Consider the following 26,990-nt stretch of genomic DNA (forward strand, 5'->3'; position numbering starts at 1 on the left):
TTTATAATATTGCAAATACTCGCACATGGAATTTCAAATATAAGTATACATCTTATTTAACACTGCCATATGTATTTACGGTCACACAACTTTCACTTGATGCCACTCGAATAAACACATGAAAGATGTTTTTGGTTTTGAGATGCATTTTGTTGAAGGTAACTGCAATCCAAACATCACTATTTTTTCTTTTTTCTTTTTTCTTAATCTTGATACATTGGTATTTATTTCACTGAAAATCCAAAATAATGTTGCCATGATTATCTCTTTATTCAAGCAACGCCTACAAAGAAGACTACTATTGTCTCAAGGCACACAGGAACTTAAAATGTCGTAAATGAAAACTTTATTAACGTGTTTTAATAAAACCCCACACAACCTTTAACTCTAATTAATACATTGCAAAGTTTCTCATGGTTTTGAATAAAGACACTTCTACCCATAAAAACCCAACAAAACATTCTAGACACATTTCACTGAAAAGAAATTAATCAAATTCCTTGGAAAAATATATAAAAAAATCAACTTCGTACTTAAAAATGAATAGAATCACTGCATCACATACGTAAAAGCATTCAGCCAGATAGTTGTTGCAAATTGTGCATGACCCACAGGTTAAAGGAAATGAATCTGACTCAAATATATGAAATTAGGGTTTTGGTGATGCCTTCCTCACTAGCAAGAATAGGAATAAATGGTGGGTTTATTAGTACACTCCTAAGATGGGGTTAGTATTGAAAGCTCCCACGATGACATGGCAATCCCACCTCCAGAGCTCCAACGGACAGTTTGCAAATTTGCACTAGCACAAAATGAGATGGCAAAGGGATAGCGATTTGAACGACACGCCGTGGCGGGAACCCCCCCCACGCTCCCGCCAATTACTGGCGCCAACAGCCCCTTCTCTACGCCCCAACGCCAGTCCATTGCCCTACCCTCCCTCACCCACATCGCCCCGGGACATTTGGGACTCCACTCCTCTGGCTTGATTGTGTCCAGCTGAGCTTGGGAATAGCGGTTTCATTTGTGGTTGTGCTCGATTTCGCCTTTGTTGCTGCATGGCTTGTGTCTTTTTCTGTAAGGATCCTCGAGGTTTGCGAGAGTATTTCGCGGACGGAAGCGGAGCGGACTTGGAAGTGTGTAGGCGGTGTGTGAGTGTTTGTGAGATTATCCTGGCCGTTTCGCGAAAGTTGGGTAGTGTAGGGATTTGTCACTCGTAGTCTTAGATTGAGGATTTGTTCGGAGGGAGTCTCTCATTTTTCTCTTTTGTCTCTCACGCTAGTAGCGGTTTGATTTGATTTGTTTCGTTGAACTTGGGAGTTGCATAGCCACTGTGCAGGCTGAAATGTGTTTAGGTGTCCGGAGCAGCATTTAGAACGGGATACTGCGGTTCTACGTTCAGCCTCGCGTAACCATCGTAGCTTTTGATCTGAAGTGGAATTAACCTTGCCCAGCATGGTGATATCTAAGAAAACACCAAAAGAGAAGCAGCCACATAGTATCCCTGCTGAGAGAGAGAAATTGAAGAGGGAGAAGGCTGAGAGAAAAGCGGAGAAGCTGCGGATTCGAGCGGAGAAAGAAGCAGCTCGAGCTGAGAGGGAGCTGAAGAAACAACAAGAAGAAGCTGAGAAGGAGCAGAGAAGAAAAGACCGAGAGCTGAGAAAGAAAAATGAGGAGGAAAAGAAGCAGCTGGACGATGTAGAGAAGGAGCAGAGAAGGAAGGAAAAGGAGGCTATAGAAGCAGAGAAGGAGCTCAAGAGGAAAGAGAGGGAACTAAGAAGGCAGCAGGAGGAAGTAGAGAAGGAGCAGAAGAGGAAGGAGAAAGAGGTCGCTGAAAAGAAGAGACAGTTGCTTCTTCAAAAGCAGGCTACTATTATGGATAGGTTGTTTCGCCGTAAGGAGTCTATCACTCCCGTGGCTCACGAGAAGCAGTCTCCCGCTCAGGGCGTCTCATCACCTTCTCCTGCTCACCAGACACCCGAGGGCATTTCAACCAGCAGGACGGAGCCATCTACAGTAGAAATGGTGATGCGGTTGGACGAGGGGTTGAAGGTACCCTGCACCCTAACCGAAGAAGAGATCCTACGCGGTCATGTATCTTCATGGCAAGAAAAATGGAAACGCAGATCTTTAGAGCCATTCCGGAGATGGGGAGTCCGAATGGCGCCCAAGGTTACAGTGTATCGTGAACTACGGCTGCAAGGTGCCAGTGCGAGCTTCCCCCGGAGAGTTGAGTCTGCAGGAAACGCGGTGAGCTCCTCTACTTTGGAAGCTCAGGCACCGAGCCTGAAACGAAGTAGGGAGGATTTTGAAAGCATTCGTGATTGTAAAGTGGAAGATGATTGCATCTTACTGAATGAAGATCCAATCGACAGCCCACCTAGGAAGAAACAATGTAATACGAGGTGGAAGTTGCTGCAATTTGACAAAAGTCATCGGCCAGCTTACTATGGCACCTTTTCCAAGCTGAGTTCTACTGTTGGACCACGCCATCCCCTAAGGAAAGACCCATCTCTGGATTATGAGGTGGATAGTGATGAGGAATGGGAAGAGGAAGATCCAGGGGAAAGTCTTTCTGACTGTGAAGACAAAGAAGAAGACGTGGAGAAGGTTGACTCTGAATTGGACGAGGATGCCGCTGATGGCTTTGTCGTCCCTGACGGTTATCTATCAGAAAATGAAGGAGTGCACTTGGAAGAAACAGACGTGGAGGATACAGAGAAGGCAGCTGAAGTTAAAGCTCCGTGTGAATCAGGCACAGGAGCTGAGTGCATGGTCTCTGTAGATCCAATGGTCCGCAAACAGCAGCATCTTATTAGGCTTCTTGACAATGTGACCAAGCACGCATTGCAACGAAATCGGCCGTTCTTGGTATCTGATTTATTGGAACGACCGAGTGAGAAAAGTACAGAAAATCAGACTGAACGGCTATGTTTTCAAGCTCTTCGGATGTGCGTCGTTGCTCCCAATCTTCTCATAGGGTCAATATGAGCAACAGATCTATAACCGCATTCTGCTTTTGAGCTTTCACTGTCAAGACAGCGATGAAATGGTCGCATTGCCGTCCTGGGTTATGTCGGTAACCAGCCTGTCATCATCACCTCTTCACTTCGACTGCAGTTTTCGGCAGGTAAATATTGAGGTTCAAGAAGAGAGTGTTCGATTATATCTGCAGTGCTTGTCCTAGATGAGATGACACCCACTGTCGCAGTTTTCCAAGTTCAGAGCTGAGATATTACAGATAGAGCATGTCGCTTTAATGCATGATCTCAGATGCCCATTTCACGAAGACATTCTTGGTGATGAGCACTTTCGCTACATCTTATGAAGCAAATTCATTGCCCCTCCTTGACTTTGTAAAAATACTACTGCTAACTATGAAGAGTTATCTAAGGAACCTGTTGTTACCATGTTGCAACATAATAAAACTGCATTTGGTACTTGGTGTTCAATTGTGCTCTTCGTTTAGAAACAATATTGATTCCACTTACCCTTGACGATGTATGTGCTAAAAATGCACCACTCAGTTCAATCTTAACAATAGTAAGTTGTGATTACTTCACTGAAGCATCATGTACAACCTCAACATTTCTACTGTGGAGAGGTGGAAGTGGAGATCACAGTATATCTGTGCCGGTACTTAATTTTGTGGAATTTTTTTATTTAATTAATATTTAATGTATTTATCTTATTTTTAGATATGTATTCTTATTATTGTGATTGTAATTTTAGAGCAACTTGGAGGACTTGATATTAAAGAGACAAGTGAGTAGTGACAACTTTTAAATGCTTTGATTGGTTGAAATTGAAAAACCTTATTGAGTTGGCTTTATACTTAGAGAATCAAATCCAAAACCCTTTAGAAGAAAAATTAAGATAGATTTTTTTTTTTTTTTTTTTTTTTTTTTTGATGGATGGCATAAGCAATATTGTCTCTTAGATTTTTTGTTGGATCTATCTCAAGAGAAGAAAAATTGAGATAGATTTTTTTTTTTTTTTTTTTTTTTTTTTTTTGATGGATGGCCTAAGCAATATTGTCTCTTAGATTTTTTGTTGGATCTATCTCAAGAGAAGAAAAATTGAGATAGTTTTTTTTTTTTGATGGATGGCATAAGCAATATTGTCTCTTAGATTTTTTGTTGGATCTATCTCAAGAGAAGAAAAATTGAGATAGATTTTTTTTTTTTTTTTTTTTTTTTTGATGGATGGCCTAAGCAATATTGTCTCTTAGATTTTTTGTTGGATCTATCTCAAGAGAAGAAAAATTGAGATAGTTTTTTTTTTTTGATGGATGGCATAAGTAATATTGTCTCTTAGATTTTTTGTTGGATCTATCTGAAGAGGTGGTTTATAAAAAATTCAAGAAGACATGTCAAAAATTGCTTAAAAGAACTCTTGTAAAATATAAGAAGTGAAGATTTTATACTTCTTATAATTGCTAGAATAAATAAATGAGTTGAATTATGTATATTTATAATAAAAAAATGATATAGTTTAATTTATGGCCTCTTATCACTTTATACTTGGCTGACACTTTGTTCTCTTCACCAACCACAAAATCTTGGTATAATGTTTAAATGGTGGCTTTTCAACAAAGGTTTCTAGTTTAAAAGTCCTCCTTACATATTTAGTAAAATTTTAGATTTCTTAGATCATTTTAAAATCAAAAAAATTCTTAAGACGAGTTTCTATATATATGTATATCTTTCCATATAAAATTGAAAAATAATTAACCATGTAATACAAAGATTATAAAATATTATAATGTGGAGTTAATATACCTTTTTTAATGTGTTGAAGATGGTTACAACTGTTTTTAAGTTATGTATTTGACTTAATCAACCAAACATGTTTATAATATTGAATAAAAAACACATATTTAAAAATAATAGACATAGTTTTACTAGTATTTAAAAACTTATATAAACTTGTGTAATTGCCTACAATTGCAACAGTTGTAGTGTCAGTTTCTATATAAGATAAACCCAACAAATGTAAGCCCTTGGCACTTGTCTTGCCATGGTGGTTAACTTTTCAACACATGCCCAAAGCAACTCTCTCCCACCCACTCCAAATAATCAAAGGAACAAGTTGTGAAGCTTATTACAATCCCTCCTTAAACCAATGTATTAGAATTAGCAGCTTGGAGGCCGACTGTGATGTGACCAAGTCCATAGATGCATTTTAGGAGTGGAGGTGAGTGAACCTAATTGGCATCATGGCAAGAAAGACTGATTTTCAGAAACCCAGAATGTTATTTTATTTTTACAGTTGCTGATCCAGAATAACTCTAATGAGTATAAGAAATTGTTACATTTCATTTAGTAAAGGTTTTTATTTTTTGTATTTTTTTTAGATTACATATAATATTTAAGAGATATGCAATCCTTAAAGTTCAAGTGATCATTTTAAATATATTGTCTTTGATGCAAGTTGATTCACAGACCTTTGAAAAACTAAAACTATAGATTGGTTAGTTCCAAAAACAATATGCAATATCTATTACTTATTAAGGATTTGAAATATTTTAAAAGATGTTTATCAAAAAATCGAAAAAACCATTATGAAAAAAATAGAATTTGAATATCATTTAAAGTACAAGTATATTGCAAAAAAAACATTCAAAATTTTGGAAACAGTATATACATGCTTCATGTTTTAATTTGATTTTGTAGTTTTATCCTATATAACGACCAGTATTTTAAAATTTATCTTTGCAGATATTTGATAAGCATAAAAAATTACATATATGTATATATTTTAAATTTCATGAATTGTGCATATTATTAAATTGCATTCAATCATCTTTTTATAATATTTATTCAATAAATATATTTTATAATTTTTGATTTTTAAAAGTATGGTTATTATCTTTAGAATATTATATGTTTAGTACATCTATCACTAATTACAAAATCTAAAGTATTTTATGTCATCTTGTATTGTAAATTTTAAATAATCTTATTAAAAGAAGTTTGTAATTTATTGTTTGATTTTAAAATTATATACAAACTTAAAAGCAATAAAGATTTCAAAATATATTGTCTAAAAAATTATACTTGGTACTTAAAAATTATAAAAATATTTTTTAAACTAATATAAGAATCATTTTCTGAAATCTTACTAGTTAATTTTTTTATGCAACAATAATGTCAAAAGATATAATTTTTTTGGAACAAGTTTATATAATCTAAAAGCTAAAATTATTTCTATTATTATTATTAATAAGTAGCATGTTAAGAAGGCTTCAAAAGATCAACTTTTTTAATTCTAAAAAGCTTTTTATAATCTTAATAAGATATTTTATTTATTTTTAATACAAACATAGTATAAAATTTAGATCATTGTTATATTAAATTTGATAGGACTTCGAAATTAATTCTTAAAACTTCAGTAGCTTTAGAAATTACAAAAAAAATATCTATTATTATTATTATCATTATTATTATTTTACTAATTTATAATATAACTATTGGTTTAAAAACCATTCAATAATACATGTGCATATTTTGCCAAAGATATAAATCACAAAGAACCAAGGATTCAATACACTCTTTTGTTATTAAAAAAAAAAAAAAAAAAAGATAATCACTTAATGTCACGGACATATATTACTGCAATTGTAACTTAGGTGATATGAATAGGTAGAAGTAGATAAAAGTAGATTAATTTCATAATATCTTTTTAGAAAAGCTTCCTAAAAGTTTCGTAAATGTTGCTTTGACTTTACATGTGTTTATACTTGATTAGTAGGTTAGAAACTTGATCAACAAGTTAACTACATGCTACACATTTTGGTAGCTTGCAGAACAAGCTAATTATGTGGCGCCTACGTAGAAAACTTGCCTTGCAAGTTAAGATACATGTTGTATAAAGTCAACACGTTTTTGGAGGTCCTATAGAACGTCGCCACATAGCTCCTAGGTAGATAGTATATATAGAGGCAAGAGTGAAGCCTCCTTCACTCTTGTCAATTCTTTTCTTGCTTATAGTTTAGTTTCAAGGGTCTCTAGTTTTCTTGTCTTTTGGCAATAGCCATTCTAGTTTCTTTCTTAATATACATATTTAGTTATTTCTTTTTTGTCATCTTTCTTTGAGAAAAAGTTTCACTTGTTTATTTGTTTTTATCAAATTCTTGTCCTTGACACATTGACAAGAGTGCACTTACAATATCAGAGCTTTGTCTAATAATAATTAAGAGTGGATTATCCTTTTCTCTTGATAAGACATAAGCATATTAGAAGTTGTAGATTACCCTCTTCTAAACTGATATTATTTTTAGTATTTTCTTTGTTCTCAAGTCCTCTCTTCTATTTGTCTTAAGCAATATTAGATATCTTCTCTTTTCTAAGTGTTATCATGGCAAAACTTGCTAAAATGAAGAGTGCAATGGCTTAAATGCAAGAGTAGTTGAGGGAGTTAATGCTTGTGATACATCAACTGAATTTACCACCACAAAGAGCAACAAGATTGGTAGAAAGTGAAGATATAGAAATGATTGGAGGTGCTTCAATATTTGTACCAAATCATGTCCCTTCTCTTATGGTAGAACACTCTTCAAATATTAGAGAATCAAGAATTGTCCTACCCAAGAAGTTTGATGGCACCAGATCAAAGTTTAGAGGATTTATCAATCAAGTACAACTTGTGATTGAACAACAACGTGAAAGCTATCCAACTCCAAGATTACAAGTTAGATTCATTGATATGCTTCTTTCAAGTTCAATATTATCATGGTTTTTATCTTTTCTTAAACAACAAGATCCAATATTAGATAATTTGGAGGTTTTTTTGGTGGATTTTTGATCTATGTATGAAAAACATGATGCAATTTGTATTACAACCAACAAGATCTATATTTTGTAATAAGGCAATTGATCAATAATATTGTATGTTTTATAGTTTTGACAACTTGCAATTGATATCAAATAGGATGATGTTGCATTTGTTAGCCAATTTTTCTATGAATTACAATATGAGAAAAAAAAAATTAATGCTCAACTAACTTGATCTTCAAACATTGAATCAAGAAATTAACTTTGCTATGAAGTGAGACAATAATCTTTTTGAATTTTGATTTGAGAACCGTACAAGTAGACCTTAATGTTATTATAATTCAATGGCAACACCAATATCTCTTTAATACATACATTTGGAAATAGAGGATATGCAAATTGATGCGGTACATTTCAAACTTCTTACTGAGCAAGAAAAGACTCATTGTCATTGAGAAGGATTGTGTTTATATTATGGAGAATCTAAGCACATTGTTCAACTTTGCCAAAAAAAGTGACGCAACTATAAAATGAGGAATACCACTATCAAAGAAAGTATGTCAAAAAACGAGTTTTTCCAGCTACAATAGGGACCGTGTAGTTGGATCCTTGTACAACACCTAATGAAGGTCCTATTTTCTCATCAGAACCGTCTTTTTGTTTTATAATAAATGTTATTTTAGAACCTAAATATTACAAAGCCTTTGTCTTATTAGATTCAAGAGCCTCAACATGTTTTTTAGATGAAGAATTTGCTAAAAGACATAGCATACGTTTAGTGAAGAAAATTAAATTTGTTCATGTAGAACTCATAGATAGTTGTTTGTTGTCTTCAAGAGATGTTACTCATGAAACCCTTCTTATAGAACTAGCAACTAATGATCATAGTAGCATTGTAATATTTAATATCATTCGATCTCCGTCTAATCCAGTCATTTTAGGTGTATCATTGTCACAAATTTAGAATATTGATTGAAAATCTAAACAAGAAGCTCAAGAAGAATTGACAAGAACTAGATTAATCAGATGAGTACAAGAACAATACTAGAGAGGTGAGCTAGAGCTTCAAGAGATGTGTTGTCGAGACTGAGGATCCCCTCAATCTCGACTCCTATATACTACAAGTTAGGAAGCTTCTCAAGTAGCTTCTATGAGTTAGGAAGCTTTTCAAGTAGCTTCCACAATCTATGAAGCTTTTCAAGCAGCTTCCACGAGCTAAGAAGCTTCTCAAGAAGCTTCCACAAACTATAAAGCTTCTTTAGAACCTTCTAGAATCTTCTACAACTTTCTAGTGTATGTCCTTGACATTACATCTTTTTTAGCTTCGAGGTCTCCAAAAAGCACTCCTATTGCGAGTTAATACTAATGTAAGAAGTTGAAAATTTATCGCATAGTGTCTGCAATATACTTCAATTTTTGTTTACATGGCAAGTAATTTATTGGTCCTTATAACCAACGATAATATCCTACGCCTTCGATTTCTGACCAGGCATGAACTTCTTTGTCTTCATTGTAAAAATGCCCTGCAAACACTCCTTCTAGATGATCACCGTAGGCAGCTTCTACCTCAAATACAATCACTAGCGATCTGTTACTAGATATCCTCCATTGTCTTCATAGTACAGGCGGTTCTTCATCTCAGGGTTGTCTTCGTGAGATACTTGATTGAAACGACATGATTGGTATGGTATTTATCTCTTGGCTATCCATATCACACCGAAAAATACGAACACTAAACATAGAAGAATGGGCTTAGGTTACAGATTTATAGTCTCTAACTATGTCTTTTAGAGGTTCCTTCTCCCCCTTCTTTCTAAGGCCAAGGATTAAGAAACTTCAAGGAGAAGGAACTTCACTGAAAACTTTCATCAAAAGGGCTTAGGTTTCTGAGGATAGCGTCGATGAAACTCCTATATCTTTTGCGATGCATTGATAAGTTTTTTTGCTGGTTGCCATGTGTGCTCATTGATATCATAGTAGCTCCAATGCACTAGGTATTCCAATTTGTCCCACTTACGCCTTGAATCTAGTACCTTTTCCACCTCGTATTCCTTGTGGTCCTCAATTTCAATACTAAGTAGCGGATATTGCACTCTTTCAGGAAAAGACGACTCTCGATAAGGTTCTAAGAAAGAAATATGAAAGACTGGGTGTACCTTCATAGCAATCGGTAACCCCACACGATATGCCATTGGATTAATTTGCTTCTAGATGACAAATAGTCCTAATCTTCGGTAGTCCAACTTATCACATGGTGGCTTGGTTTTGATAATCCATCAAAGCAGCCATACTTTATCTCTAATTTTGAAAGTAGGTGCCTGATTTCAAAATTTATCTGTTGATGCCTTGTAAGCTTCTTGGATAATTTGCAATTGAAGTTTCAACGTAGTTTGAAGCTCCGATAGTTGTTTCATAAATCCTTCAGGTATTCGGTTGTTATTAATTGATAAACTCAATAAATCAAGCTTTGGATGATATCCATACTTGGAAAAGAATGGTATTTTTTGAATCGACACATGAAGGGTGTTGTTATATGCAAACTCGGCTAACGATAGATATGCAGTTCAATCATCTTGTTGATTGTTGATGCTGCATCGTAAATACTGCTCCAAAGTTTGATTCATCTGTTCGATTTGGCTGTCAGTTTGAGGATGGAAAGCCAAAAAAAGCTTGATATCTACCTTCAATATTTCAAAGAAAGATCTCCAAAACTTTGATACGAATTGGATTCCTGGATCCGACACAATATCATCTGGTAAACCATGATATCAATACATACTACCAAGGAAGAGCCTTATTGTATCTTTGCTTGATGATGTTTTCTTGCGAGGGACAAAGTGTGCCATCTTTGTAAGCCGATCTACTACAACAAAGATGCTGTCAAATGAATTTGATGGCAGTAGATCTGTAATGAAGTCCATGGAAATTGAAGACCATGGCTGACATGGAATAGGCAATGGTTGAAGAAGATTATAAAGACGATGCCGAGGGTTCTTGGATCTTGAACAAATGTCACAGGAGAGGATAAAATTGTTGACATCCTTCCACATTTGGGGCCACCAAAAATCTCAAGAAATAAGTTCCAAGGTCTTATTGAATCCAAAATGTCATGTAGTTGGAAAGTCATATCGAGATTGGAGAACTCAGAGTCGTGCTGGTCCCTTTGGAATATACAACCGCTCCTCAAAGTATAAAAGATCTCCTTCTATCTTGAACTTGTCATTATTGATATGTTATATGATATCAAAGGCTACAGAATCTCCAATAGTCACAGTACGTACTTGGTTGAGGAAGTCAACATCAATTGGCACTATAGCAGAGCAAAGCCTGAATTGTTCTGACTTCAACAATGTTGTACACTATTGATCAAACGTTGCTTCTCTAGCCTTTGGCGCTAGATACAATGTCGTGTTTTAGTTTGGCTATTATATGAAAATAATGTAATTATGTACTTAATATATAATTTACTAAGTAACATGGTGAGAGCCATGTTAGTAGATTTTAGTTGGTTGTAGAATATAATTTGATTATTACCTTGAGAAGAGGTTGTTTAAAAAGATTACTATAGAATTTGTATAACTTTAATTTTCTTTTGATAGTACTTTTTAAGATTGGTTTTGGTTGATAATAACTTCTAAATATTTAGAATCACCTTTGTTAGACATTGGTGACCTTTGAAAACTTCTTTTGGTTCTTTTATTTGATGTTTAGAGCATAAATTATGAAAGTCTTATAAGAAAAAAGATTGAAGAAGGGTTTTGGTTGCAAAGGGAGTAATTAGGGCACCAATATAGATGAATGGAGATGAATGATGAAAATCTCCATTCCTATTGGTCAAAAATCATGACCAATGGGCTTTGAGGAGGCTGCCCGAGGCCATATTAGAGATTAGGGTTAGTATTTCAGAACCATTCGAGTTTTGAAGGCTATTATCAAAAGGTTTAGGTTCTTGGCTATGATTTTGGTGCAAGTTTTGTGTCATTTGGGGTTTTTATAAAGAAGTTATAGGCACTCAAAGTTAAGGTATTAGTTTTGGACCTACTGTCACTCTTTTGGACATAACGTACACATACAAAGAGCAATTGAGGATTGGTGACTGCGACTAGAGAGAAAACTTTTGCAGCTATATTTTTTATATATTGCTTATTAGATTCTAAGTTGAAATAAAGGAGTTATTGGATTTTGAAGTTAGTGCATGAAAACTAAGAGTAGTAAGTAACCTGATTTGCTAGTGGTTGTCTCTTAAGCTATATCTTGAGCAATTTGACATTGTTTTGGTTCAAAATTTCAAGGAATGTGTAATTTTATGTTAATAAACTTTATGCATAAGTTTTATGACATTTGAATATTGGATTCTTGAGATATTAAGGAAATAGTGTTTGGATGCTTGTAAATTAGGGTTTAGAGTATCTGCTAGGATTTCTTAAATTCCAAAAGATTGGAAGTGAATTTATAGTTGGTTTCTTTTTTAATAAAAGTTAAGAATAAATTCTACTTATTCTATAAATTTGAGACAAATTAAATAGTTAGATGAAGAGTTATGATTTTTTAAAGTTTGAAACAAGAAAACCCTTTGCGAGAAAAATATGTTTTGAAGGGGATTTTGTTATATTTTGAGTTTTATGCAAAATAATGGAGTTTTGGGAGGCTAACACAAGATTCATATAAAAGTTTAAGCTACACTCTCTATAGCTAGATATCCAATATATTCCCAGATAGCAAATCACATCATACGACAATGATCTCCTTGATAATGCATCGGATAGTCATTGTTGTTTCCCAAGCCGATAAGTAATAACAAAGTCAAACTTGGATAGCAACATATTCTATCAAGCTTGACGATGATTCAAAACCCGAGCCAACATGAATCATTCTAAATTCTTGTGATCTATATATATGGTCATTAGATACATAGCTCCTTCGAGAAAGTGACGCCACTCTTGGAAAGAATCCACTCTTGCAAGAAATTCTTTATTGTGGATCTCATAGTTGATCTCTACAGCAGAAAACTTTCGAGAGTAAAATACAACTGGATGAAGCTTTTTGTCTATGCTTATCTGCAAAAGTACAGCTCCTATAGCAAAATCTAAAGCATCAGTCTCCAAATAGAAGGCCTTTGCAAAGTCCGGATGTACCAAGATTGGAGCCATAGTAAATGCCGTCTTAAGTTCTTGAAATGCTTTTTTTGCTCAAGGTCCTCATTCAAGCTTGTCTTTACATGTCAATCGAGTGAGTGGAGCAGCAACTTTAGAATAATTCTTAATGAAGATCTGATAGAAGTTAGCAAAGCCAAGAAAGCATTGTACATCTCTAATTGTCTTTGGAACTTCCCATGATACAATTGCTTCCACCTTCTTAGGATCCATCTTCAAACCTTCCATAGTTATAATGAATCTTCAAAAATTCCATCTCAATTTGGTTAAACAAGCAATTCTCCAATTTGGCGTAAAGTCCTTGCTCACAGAGTTTTTTAAGGACCAAACAAACGTGTTTCTCATGCTCTTCTATGTTCTTGAAAAATATCAAAATATCATCTAGATAGATGACAACAAAATTGTCAAGGTGCTCACGAAAGATGTCATTCATCATGTGTTGAAAGATGGCCGAAGCATTGGTAAGACAAAAAGGCATGACATTATATTCAAAATAGCCATACCTTGTACGGAAAGTTGTCTTCCATTCGTCTCCTTCTTTGATTTGCACGAGGTTGTAAGCTCCCATTAGATCAATCTTTGTAAAGTTCCTTGCATGTCCAAATTACTCTAGAAGACCTGATATCAAGGGTAATGGATAACGATTCTTCTTTGTCACCTTGTTGAGACCTTGATAATCCACGCACATCCGCAGCGAGCCATCTTTCTTCTTCACAAATAAGATTGGTGCCCCAGTTGGCGACTTTGAATGATAAATGAAGTTCTTGGCTAGATTATTGTCAATGTACTTTTGCAACTCCGCTAATTCTATCTGCGACAAATTATAGATTGGGCCAAAAGGTGGTTGTGCTCCATCATGTAAGTCTATGGCATAATCATATGGTCGATGCTCTGGTAGCATGTCAACATTCTTTTTTTGAAACACGTCTTCAAAATCCTTATATTGCTCTGGTATACTTGCTGTCAAAATCTTCTCTCCACTAGTTGGAGTCGCATAAATAACAAACAATGTGCCTTCCTTGGACGATGTTACAAATGCTCTTGCTCCGATAAATAAGGATTTTTTGATTTGGGATCTTCTAACAAGCTTACTTTTGGAATGTTCTGTAGGAAATGTCATCCTTCGTAACTTCCAATCTATGGATGGATTATGCATTTTTAACCAAGAAAGACCAAGAATAACAAGGTTTGATGGAATTCTAATAATATTGAAAATAATATAACTACTATGGTCTTTAAGTGTCACCTCTATAGGTTCTGATTCATGGGTGATACTACCAGACAATAAAGGTCATCCATCTATTACTTCTACGTGAATGGATTTAGGTTTTTGTATTAGAGGAATCTCGTGACACTTAGCAAATTCTTCATCTAAAAAGTAAGCAAATACTCTTGAATCTAATAATGCTAAGGTTTTTAATTTCTGAGGGCCAAAAGATAGAGGAACGGTAAAGCAATGGGCACGCTAAGTGAAAAGAGAGGAATCTGATTGTTGTTGTGGTATTGAATTGTTTAGCTGCACGTTTCTTATTATGGCTGAGCATCCTCATTTTCTTGAATAAATGTGCTTCTAGGCCTGACAATACTTCAATTTTACTTTTTGGAGCAGTTTCCAGCTCTGTGGCCTTTTTCACCATAATACAAGCATAGTCCTTTCTCTATACGCCGCTTTTTTTCTTTTAGAGTTAGGGATTGACACGTACCGCATCAATTTGCATGTCTTCTACCTTTGAATATGAATTCAGGCTGCTTGTTGACATAGTTGGAGCGTGGTGAGCTGTATGTTGTCTTGAGTGTTGGTCTTGGCAATGTTAGAATAGGCGATTATCGCACTTCACAGCTTGGCTAATGGCTTTATTAAGCATTTGTGGATCGGAAAGAGATAATAATAAATTCTTCACGTCGTTCCTCAAGCCCCAATAAAATTGACTCATGAATGCTTCTTTGTCCCAGTTGATGTTGCACGCTAATTATCTGAAATCTGATGCGTAGACTGACACAGATCGTACTCCTTGTTATAGTGACCGGATCTTTATTGTAGTCCATCGCATCTTATCATACTCGCCAAATGCTTTCACAAACGCCTCCAAAAAAGTTTCAAAGTTGTTCAAAATTGACGATCCTTTATCAAACAAAGGAGCAAACCATGATAGAGCTTGCTCCGTGAGCAAAGTTCCAACCAGTCCAACACGTGACTCCTCTGTCACATAGTATTTAGATTGTAAAGCTGTTATCAATCTAATTTGATTGAAAAAACCTCGAAACTTAGAATGCATATCATCGAACTTGTCTGGAAGGCTAATTCAGGACTCCTTTCATTGTACGACCAATAGTCGTTGTTGAACTAGAGAAAAAAATACTTCTCTTAGTATTGAAGCTTGAGGCTAATGAATCCTCGATTCTACCATCCCGAATGCACTATCATCATGAGGTCTTGTAATGATTCCTTCAATCCCTATAGTTCTCTATGATAATGTAGGAAGAGCATTCATAATGGCATCCAACTTGGACTCAGAACTTTCAGTCATACTAATATCTTGACCTCCGGCTATTCTTAGAGAACAAAAGAAATGACTCTACAAGAAGGCAGTATTGGTTTAGAGGAAGGTACTTTGCAACCTCTAAAATGCCTTAAAACCTTAAAGAAGAGGGATAATTCCACTCTCTCCAAGAAAGATAAGACTCCAATATTATAATACAAGAAATATCAGTTTGGAGGAGGGTAATCCACAACCTCTAAAATGCCAGCACCTTAAGCAGAGGGATAATTCCCACTCTAATGAGAAGGAACTAGCTCTGATATGAAAGATGAGTGTAGTCTCGACAAACTGTCATGAATTTAGAATACTGACTAGAAATCTAAACAAGAAGTTGAAGAAGAATTGGCAAGAACTAGATTAATCAGATGAATACAAGAACAACACTAGAGAGGTGAGCTAAAGCTCCAAGAGATGTGTTGTCAAGACTGAGGATTCCCTCAGTCTCGGCTCCTATATATATTACAAGCTAGGAAGCTCCTTAAGTAGCTTCCAAAAACTAGGAAGCTTTTCAAGCATCTTCCACAAACTATAAAGCTTCTCTAGAATCTTCTAGAATCTTTTATAACTTGCTAGTATATATCCTTGACAATCATGGCTGAAAAAATATAATCCTAAAATAGATTAAACTTCTCGTAGCCTTGACTTTTTTGAAAGTATAACTAAGAGCATAATTAATCAAATAGAAAGTCATAAGTCTAGTATAATTAAACTTGTATTTGTAGGTGCAAGAGCTTTCTTGCATGATGCAAAAGAAAGATCACCTTATTTCATTTATGCCACACTTGTTTCTACTAGTAGAAAGACTTCAAGTGGCATTCCAATCCAATATCAAGATTTTAAAGATTTATTTGAGAAGAAAAATGTAGATACTCTTTCGAAACATTGTTTTTATGATTGCTTAATTGATCTTCAAGAAGGAGCACAACTACCATTTGAATCAATCTACAGTTTATCACAAAATAAGTTGGCTGAATTCAAGGAGTATATTGAAGAGAATCTAATCAAGAACTTCATATGCCATTCCAAATCTCTAGCAGAAGAGCTCTAATTTTATTAGTGAAGAAAAAAGATGGATCATTGTGGATGTGTGTTGATTATCTACGATTCAACAAAATCACCATTAAGAATAGGTACTTGTTACCTTTGATATCTGAACTCCTTGATTAGTTGAATCAAGCTAAGATCTATACAAAAATAGATCTACAAGGAGCATACAATCTGATATGCATCAAAGAATGAGATGAATGGAAGAGTACGTTTTGAATAAGGTATGGACATTTTGAATACGTCATGTCTTTTGGACTTACAAATGTTTCAACAACATTCTAACATCTAATGAATGATGTCTTTTAGGAGTTTTTAGATGATTTTGTTATTTTTTACCTAGACGACATGTTAATCTATTCTAAGAACATAGAAAAATATGAACATATTTGTCGTGTGTTACAAAAACTAAGAGATATGGAACTCTATGCCAAGATAGAAAAGTGTGTATTTCACACTATTCAAGTCAATTTCTTAGGATTCATCATTTCAAATGATGGACTTATGATGGATCTTAAGAAAGTTTAAGCTATTATAGATTGGAAGATCCTAAAAATGGTAAGAGATGTCCAATGCTTTTTGGAATTTGTCAACTACTATCAGATCTTCATCAAAGACTTCTGTCAAGTTGTAGCTCTACTTACACATTTGACTTATAAAGACAAAATTCAATGGAAACAAGAAGCGAAAGTAGCATTTGAAGCTTTAAAGATACCCTTTGTTTTTGCACTAATCTTGTATCAAGTTGATTTTTTTAAGCCATTTTTTATGGAAATAGACGCATCAAACTTTGCTTTGAATGCCATATTGTCAGAAATGGAAATAGATGATAAACTTCATTTAGTAGCTTTTTATTCTAGAAAATTTTCAGCAATCAAGATTAACTACAAGATCTATAACAAAGAACTTCTCGCAATCATGGATTCATTTCAAGAATAGCAACATTATCTAGAAGGTGCTTCTAATCCAGTCACCATATATACAGATTACAAGAACTTTGAATATTTTATCCATGTCATGTGATTGGTCGTTTTACTTATTTCAAAAGAAACCTCCCAGCATAAACTCATATAGTAGGATTTGAACATGAGGAATGACCATGTATATGAGCTCCAATTGTTAGGGTCATGCAATTAATTGCTACTGCTGAATGCTTACCATACCAAAGAACACTTAACTTTTCTTCCTACTGTCCACTCTCTCATATCAATACAATAACATCCACGACAATGATTTCAGTACCCTGTGTAAGTCACGAACACACAAGCATATCCCGAACCCTGGAACGAACAACTTCCAATCCACAGAATCTGATCGAGACAATTCCTTCGATTATAATTCTTCTCTATTGAACTTACAACCTTGCAATAAACAGTGACTGGAAACTTCCATACGTTCTCAATATTTCACAACAATTGATAAACAGTGATCCATAAACAACTTTGTAAATCAAACATTAATTCATTAAATTGATTCTCTTCACTAGAATCAACACTAACACAAAAAAAATAAGAAAACTAAGAAGAAGAGATAGCACCAAGCTTACCCCCAGCTCAGTACTATCGCAGTCTGGTCCTCGGCTCACAACTCTCACAGTTTAGCCCTCGGCTTACAACTTTCACAGTCTGGCCCTCGGCTTACAACTCTCACAGTCTGGCCCTCGGCTTACAACTCTCACAGTCTGGCCCTCGGCTTACAACTCTCACAGTCTGGCCCTCGGCTTACAACTCTCACAGTCTGGCATTTTCTTCCCCTCTCTCATCCTCCTTATACTATCCTGAGATACCAACTCCTATACTACAGATGATAACTACTTTTTCTCACTATTCATCCATTCTATCTGCTGAACCACCTTTTCAGCAGTTATCTATCCCTGTTTATACCATACACTAGGTATCTACATTTTGAAAATAACTACTTATTCTACAAATACGTATTTTGAATTGTTGCTAAGCCCGTTGGAGTATGACTTTCCAGCAGTAGGATATTTTAGATACAATAAAACTTTGGAACTAATATCTAGGGATTTTTGGTGGCGACAAATGTAGAAAGGAGTCAAAGATTTTGTATAATTTTGTGATATTTGCTTAAGATGAAAAATTCCTCATCATTGACCTTATCGACTTCCTCAACCATTATCCATTCCAGTACAACCATGGTCTTCTGTTTCTATGGATTTCATCATGGATTTTCTAATCTCAGGTTCTTATGACTCTATATTCGTGATAGTACATCGTTTTATCAAGATGGCACATTTTGTACTATGTAAAAAATCTATCACATGTGAAGAAATAGATAAGTTCTTTCTTAACAATATCTATTGCTATCATGGTGTCACGGCCATAATCATGTAAGCTAATAATTACATATAGAAATATGTAGAAGTAAGTAAAAGTAGATAAAAGTAAGTTAATTCTATAATATTTAATATAGAAGCTTCCTAGAAACTTCCTAGACGCTGCTTTGACTTCATAGGTGTCTTTAATTGACTTTTTGGATTAGAAACGTGGTCAACAAGTTGGCCATGTGCTACACATGTTGTTAGCTTGAAGATCAAGTTAACTATGTGGCCCACACGTAGAAAAACTTGCCTTGTAAGTCAAGGCATGTGTCCTACAAAGTCAACACATATTGGAGGTCCTATAGAACATCGCCACGTAGCCCCTAGTTAGATAGTATATATAGAGACAAGAGTGAAGGCTTCTTCACTCTTGTCAACTCCTTTCTTGCTTCTAGTCCAGGTTTAAGAGTCTTTAGTTTCTTGTCTTGTGGCAATAGCCATTCCAGTTTCCTTTTAATATACCTACTTGTTTATATTTTGACTTATTATATCGAGATAGCCTTTTTGTGTATATTTTCCTTCATCGAGTCTTTGTCCTTGACAGATTGACAAGAGTACCCTTACAATATCAGAGCTTTGTTTTTTCTTGAGTAAGAGTGGATTACCCCTTTCTCTTGACAAGACATAAGCGTATTAGAAGTTTGCAGATTACCCACTTCTAAACTGATATTGTTCTTAGTATCTTCTTTGTTATCAAGTCTTTCTTTTCTTTTGTCTTGAGCAATATCAAATAAATTTTTCTTCTTAGTATCATTATGGCAGAGCTTGTTGAAATGAAGAGTGCAATGGCACAAATGCAAGAGCAAATGAGAGAGTTAATGCTTGCGATACATCAACTCAATTCACCAACACAGGAAAGAACAAGAATAGCAGAAAGTGGAGATATAGAGATGATCGGAGCTGCTTCAACATCTACAACAAATCACGTTCCTTCTCCAATTGTACAACACCCTATAAGTACTAGAGAACCATGAATTGCCTTACTTGAGAAATTTGATGGTACGAGATCAAAGTTTTGAGGGTTCATCAATCAAGTACAATTGGCAATTGAACTTCAACCGTAAAGCTATCCAACTCCAGGATCACAAGTCAGGTTTATTGGCACTCTACTTTCTGGTTCTGCATTATCGTGGTTTTCGTCTTTTCTTGAACAACGAAATCCAATATTGGACAATTTGGAAGCTTTTTTGGCAGAGTTTCGATCTATGTATGGTAAACACGATGCAACTCATGTTGCAACAAATAAGATCCGAATTCTATGACAAGAAAATCGCTCAGTAACAGTATATGCTTCACAATTTTGACAACTTGCAATTGACATCAAGTGGGATGATGCTGCACTCATCAGTCAATTTCTTTATGGATTACAATACGAAGTAAAGAAATTGATGCTCAACTTACCTGATCCTCAAACTTTGAGTCAAGCAATCGATTTTGCGGTAAAATGTGATAATCGACTTTTCAAATTTTGATCTGAGAATCATTCACGGAAACCTCAACGTTATTACTCAATGGCAACATCAACATCTTTGCCAAACGTACATTCAGAAGTAGAAGACATGCAAATTGACGTGGTACGTTTTAAACCCCTAACAAAGCAAGAAAAGATTCGTCGTCGTCAAGAAGGATTATGTTTATATTGCGGAGAACCTAAGCACACTGCTCAACATTGTCGAAAGAAACGACGCAACTATAAAATGAGGGGTACGATGGACAAAGAAGACAACATGTCGGAAAACGGATTCGTCCAGCTACAATAGGGACCGTGCAGCTAGAACCTTGTACAATTCCTAATGAAGGTCCTATCCTCTCCTCAGAACCCTCTCCTTGTTTTATAATAGACTTATATTTAGGACCTAAGAATTACAAAGCCTCTGCTTTATTAGATTCGGGAGCCTCAGCATGTTTTTTAGATGAATAATTTGTTAAAAGTCGTAAAATACCCTTTGTACAGAAACCTAAACCAGTACATGTAGAAGTCATAGATGGTCGTCCCTTGTCTTCTGGAGATGTCACTCATGAAACTCATCCTATAAAAGTAACAATAGACGGTCATGATACCTACATAGCTTTTAACATAATTAAATTCCCGTCCAATCCAGTTATTTTAGGTTTATCCTGGCTAGAAAAATATAACCCTCGAATAGATTGGAATTCACGTAAACTTGACTTTTCCCAAAGCGTTATTAATAGTTCTACCAACCAAGTAATAAATTATAAGTCTAGTATAGTAAAACCCGTACTGATAGGTGCAAAAGCATTTATACACGCAGCAAAAGAAGGATCAACTTTTGCTATTTATGCTGCACCTATTTCTGAAAACGTAAAGACTTCAATTGGCATTCCAAGTCAATATCAGGAGTATCAAGACGTTTTTGAGAAAAAGAATGCAGATATTCTTCCTGAGCATCGCCCATATGATTGTTCAATCGACCTCAAGGAAGGAACTCAGCCACCATTTGGACCAATTTACAGTTTATCGCAAGATGAGATGGCTGAACTCAAGACATATATTGACGAGAATTTAGCCAAGAATTTCATACGCCATTCAAAATCTCCAGCAGGAGCTCCAATTCTATTCGTAAAGAAAAAAGATGGATCTTTACGAATGTGTGTTGATTATCGAGGACTCAACAAGATCACAATCAAGAACAGGTATCCATTACCTTTGATATCAGGACTCCTTGACCAGTTGAATCAAGCTAAGATCTATACAAAAATAGATCTAAGAGGAGCATATAATCTAGTACGGATCAAAGAAGGAGATGAATGGAAGACTGCGTTTTGAACCAGGTATGGATATTTCGAATATAATGTCATGCCCTTTGGACTCACGAATGCACCAGCTGCTTTTCAACATCTCATGAATGATGTATTTCGTGAATTCTTAGACAATTTTGTCGTCTGCTATCTAGACGATATCCTGATCTATTCTAAGAACGTCGAAGAACATGAAATACATGTTCGTCAAGTATTACAAAAACTTAGAGATGCAGGATTGTACGCCAAGATGGAAAAGTGTGTATTTCACACTACTCAAGTTGACTTTTTAGGATACATCATTTCAAATGATGGTCTCATGATGGATTCTAAGAAAGTCCAAACAATCATGGATTGGAAGATTCCAAGGACAGTAAGAGATGTCTAATGTTTCTTGGGATTTACCAATTACTATCGGATCTTCATCAAAGATTTCTCACGAGTTGCAGCTCCACTTACACACTTGACTAGTAAAGATAAATTTCAATGGAATCAAGAAGCGGAAGCAGCATTTGAAGCCTTGAAGATATCGTTTGTCTCTGCACCAGTCTTATATCGTGTTGATTTTTCCAAGGCATTTTTTATGGAAACAGATGCATCAGATTTTGCCTTGGGTGTAGTTTTATCACAAATGGGAACAGATGACAAACTCCATCCGATAGCTTTTCATTCAAGAAAATTCTCAGCAGCCGAGATCAATTATGAGATCCACGATAAAGAACTTCTTGCGATCGTGGATTCCTTTCAAGAATGGCGTCATTATCTAGAAGGCGCTTCTAGTCCAGTCACTGTGTATACAGATCACAAGAACCTCGAGTATTTCATGTCAGCACGCGTGTTGAATCGTTGTCAAGCTCGTTGGAGTATGTCTTTGTCAAGATTCGAGTTCATTATCACTTATCGGCCAGGAAAACAACAAGGTTTGTCTGATGCCCTATCTAGACGTTCTTATTTTGCACCAAAAGAAGGATATGCAGCTTTTGAACAACAAAGAACGGTCCTCTTGAAACCGGAGCAATTTCATCTCCGAGCAATGAAATCAACATTGACTGTTGATTCAACTTTTCTCAAGCAAATCCAGTCCAGTATGTCCTCAGACCCTCTTGTTTATGATATCGAGAATAATTCTTCCAAGTGTCATGATCCTTCTAAGTTCGAGTTTAAGAATAATCTATTATATTTTGAACGACGCCTATATGTTCCAGAAGGAGAAGCACGTTTACGTGTTCTTCAAGCACGTCATGACTTTCCAGCAGTAGGGCACTTTGGATATAATAAGACTTTGGAACTTATATCAAGAGATTTTTGGTGGCCACAAATGTGGAAGTCAGTCAAAGACTTTGTACAATCATGTGATATTTGTTCAAGATAAAAAATTCCTCGTCATCGACCTTACGGACTTCTTTAGCCATTACCTATACCAGAACAACCATGGTCTTCTGTTTCTATGGATTTCATCACAGATCTTCCAAGCTCAAGATCTTATGATTCTATATTTGTGATAGTAGATCGTTTCACCAAGATGGCACATTTTGTACCATGTACAAAATCTATCACAGGTGAAGAAACAGCTAAGTTTTTCATTGATAATATCTATCGCTATCATGGATTACCTAAAGATATCATATCAGATAGGGGAACTCAATTTGTGTCAAGATTTTGGAGGATCCTTTTCAAGATTTTAAAAATGGACATAAAGCTATCTTCGGCTTTCCATCCTCAAACTGATGGACAAACAGAGCGCGTAAACCAAGTCTTGGAACAATATTTAAGGTGTACTATCAACTACCAACAAGATGATTGGACAACCCTTCTGCCATTGACAGAGTTTGCTTATAATAATACGATACATTCTTCCACGCAACAAACACCTTTCTTTGTCAATTATGGCTATCATCCACGACTTGATACTTTTGATTTTTCAAAAGTTGATAATCTTGCAGCAGAAGATATGGCAAATCGGTTGTCAGAGTTACATGCAATAATGAAGACGCAATTGAAGGAAGCTCAAGAACGACAAAATATAAACGCAGATCTATATCGTAAGGAGCAACCACAAATCAACGTGGGTGATAAGGTATGGCTACTTTGTCGCAATATCAAGACTACTCGACCTTGTGACAAGTTGGACTATCGTAGGCTTGGCCCCTTTTCTGTTTCTGAACAGATCAACCCAGTTGCATATTGGTTACATCTACCGGAGTCAATGAAGATCCATCCTGTATTCCACGTGTCTCTTCTTGAACCATATAAGACAGTGGATATACAAGGAAGAAGACAAATGCCACCGCCTCCTATAGAAGTAGATAATAATGAAGAATTTGAGGTGGAAGAGATATTAGACTCAAGGCGGCGCCGAAATAAGCTGGAATATCTTGTTCATTGGCGCGGATATGATATTAGTGAATGCACATGGGAGCCATCCAGGAATCTAGGAAATGCATCAGCTAAAGTCAAAGTTTTTCATCAACGACATCCATCAAAACCAAGATGAAAATCTCTCTTATAAAAGAGACAAGATTGAGGCAAGATAACATTCAATTTCCTATCCTTGTTTATAACTTCTTTGCATTTGTGACGCTAATTAGATGGAGAGCCAACAACCAGCGGATTCAACTCAAGGACCTTCGTTTGCTGACCTGCCGGATGAGACATTACGATTGTCACAACCTTCAAGACGACGCAATCGAGATGAAGATCTTCAAGAATGACATGTTCTTCCTCGAACAGATGGTGAGATACAACGCGTTTGGTATCACGATTTGGGAAGGGACTCTCGATGTTTGGTGATTTTACTAGAGGTAGGAACAACTCCTGATGGTATTCCGAATATTCTATTCGAAGGAAGTTACGAAGGCCTCAACAATGATCAAATAACTGGGTGGTCTTCCTGCCCTGGTATGGGACACTACCGATGGTTGAGAGGCCCTATCAATCATCTTCGAAGAGAACAGAGATCAGAGTATGTGGCGAATACAATTCGTCGCATCATAGATTTCCTCAACATATGATGACCGCTCCTCGTGGAACTCGTCTCTAGAAGGGGGGGTAATGTCACGGCCATAATCATGTAAGCTAATAATTACATATAGAAATAGGTAGAAGTAAGTAAAAGTAGATAAAAGTAAGTTAATTCTATAATATTTAATATAGAAGCTTCCTAAAAACTTCCTAGACGCTGCTTTGACTTCATAGGTGTCTTTAATTGACTTTTTGGATTAGAAACGTGGTCAACAAGTTGGCCATGTGCCACACATGTTGTTAGCTTGAAGATCAAGCTAACTATGTGGCCCACACGTAGAAAAACTTGCCTTGTAAGTCAAGGCATGTGTCCTACAAAGTCAACACATATTGGAGGTCCTATAGAACATCGCCACGTAGCCCCTAGTTAGATAGTATATATAGAGACAAGAGTGAAGGCTTCTTCACTCTTGTCAACTCCTTTCTTGCTTCTAGTCCAGGTTCAAGAGTCTTTAGTTTCTTGTCTTGTGGCAATAGCCATTCCAGTTTCCTTTTAATATACCTACTTGTTTATATTTTGACTTATTATATCGAGATAGCCTTTTTGTGTATATTTTCCTTCATCGAGTCTTTGTCCTTGAGACATGGATTACCCAAGGATATTATATTAGATAGGAGAACTCAGTTTATATCAAGATTTTGGCGGACTCTTTTTAAGATTCTAAAAGTTGATATAAAACTATCTTCAGCATTCCATCCTCAAACTGATAGACAAACGGAGCATATTAATCAAGTTTTAGAGGAGTATTTAAGATATACCATCGACTACCAATAATATGATTGAACAACTGTTTTGCCATGGATAAAGTTTGCTTATAATAACATGATATATTCTTCTACAAAACAAACACCTTTCTTTGTCAATTATGGTTATCATCCATAACTTGATACTTTTGACTTTTTAAAAGTTGATAATCCTATGGCAGAAGATTTGAAAAATCATTTGTCAAAGCTACATGCAACAATGAAAGTGCAGTTAAAAGAAGCTCTAGAACAATAAAAGATCAATGGGAATGTCTATCAAAAGGAACAACTACCATTCTATATGGATGACAAGGTATGTTTACTTTGTCGCAATATCAAGACCATTTGTCTTTATAACAAGTTAGACTATTGAAAGCTTTGACCATTTTCAATTTGAATACAAATCAATCCATTTGCATATCCTTTACACCTATTGGTGTCAATAAAAATCCATTTAGTATTCCATGTGTCTCTTCATAAATCATATAAGATAGTGAATATACCAAGAAGAAGATAAGTTCCACTTCCTCCTATAGAAGTGAACAATAATGAAGAGTTCAAAGTGGAAGAAGTCTTAGATTCAAGGTGGCACCAAAATAAATTAAAATATCTTATCTATTGGCATGGATGTGATATTAGTGAATGCATATGGGAGCTACTAAAGAATCTTGTAAATGCAGCAAAGGCAGTGGAAGCTTTTCATCAACGACATCCATCAAAATCAAGATGAAAACCTTTCTTATAAAAGAAACAAGATCTAGGCAAGATAACATTCTACTTTCAATCCTTGTTTGTAGCTTCTTTATAGTTGTGACGTTGAGGAGATGAAAAACCAACAACCAGTGGATTCAACTCAAGAGCCTTTGTTTGCTTACCTATCGGATGAGACATTATCATTTTTACAACCTTCAAGATGATGCAATGAAGATGAAGATCCTCAAGAATGACATATTCTTCCTCGAATAGATGGTAAGATACAATGCGTTTGGTATCACGACCTTAGAAGGGACTCTCGATGTTTGGTGATTTTATTAGAGATATGAATAACTCTTGATAGTGTTCCAAATATTTTATTTGAAGAAAGTTATGAAGGCCTCAACAAAAATCAAATAACTGGGTGATCTTTCCATCTTAATATGGGGCACTATTGATGGTTGAGAGGCCCTATCAATCATCTTCAAAGAGAACAAAGATCAAAGTATGTGGCAAATATAATTCGCCACATCTTAGACTTCCTCAACATGTGATCACTGCTCCTCGTGGAACTCGTCCCTAGAACGGGGGGTAATGTCATAGACATATATTTATTGTAATTGTTATCTAGGTGATATGAATAGGTAGAAGTAGGTGAAAGTAGATTAATTTCATAATATCTTCTAGAAAAGCTTCCTAGAAGCTTCATAAATGTTGCTTTGACTGTATATGTGTTTATACTTGATTGACAAGTTAGAAACTTGGTCAACAAGTTAACCACGTACCACACATGTTGGTAGCTTGTGAAACAAGCTAATTATGTGGCACCCATATAGAAAACTTGCCTTGTAAGTTAAGATATATGTTGTGCAAAGTCAATATATTTTTGGAGGTCCTATAGAACGTCGCCACGTAGCTC

The 26,990-nt window shown here is 35.5% G+C and overlaps 1 protein-coding gene across 1 annotated transcript; it reads left to right on the forward strand.

Annotated features, from left to right (window-relative positions):
* The first annotated feature begins 974 nt into the window (after positions 1–974).
* Positions 975–3,440, forward strand: LOC112279395 (chromatin assembly factor 1 subunit FSM). Its single transcript, XM_024513787.3, has one exon. It carries the CDS (start codon positions 1,456–1,458, stop codon positions 2,989–2,991), a length of 1,536 nt encoding a protein of 511 aa, XP_024369555.1. The 5' UTR covers positions 975–1,455; the 3' UTR covers positions 2,992–3,440.
* Positions 3,441–26,990: the final 23,550 nt, after the last annotated feature.

The sequence above is a fragment of the Physcomitrium patens genome, chromosome 3 (genome assembly GCF_059467195.1).
Source record: "Physcomitrium patens ecotype Gransden chromosome 3, ASM5946719v1, whole genome shotgun sequence".
In the NCBI taxonomy this organism is placed as follows: domain Eukaryota; kingdom Viridiplantae; phylum Streptophyta; class Bryopsida; order Funariales; family Funariaceae; genus Physcomitrium; species Physcomitrium patens.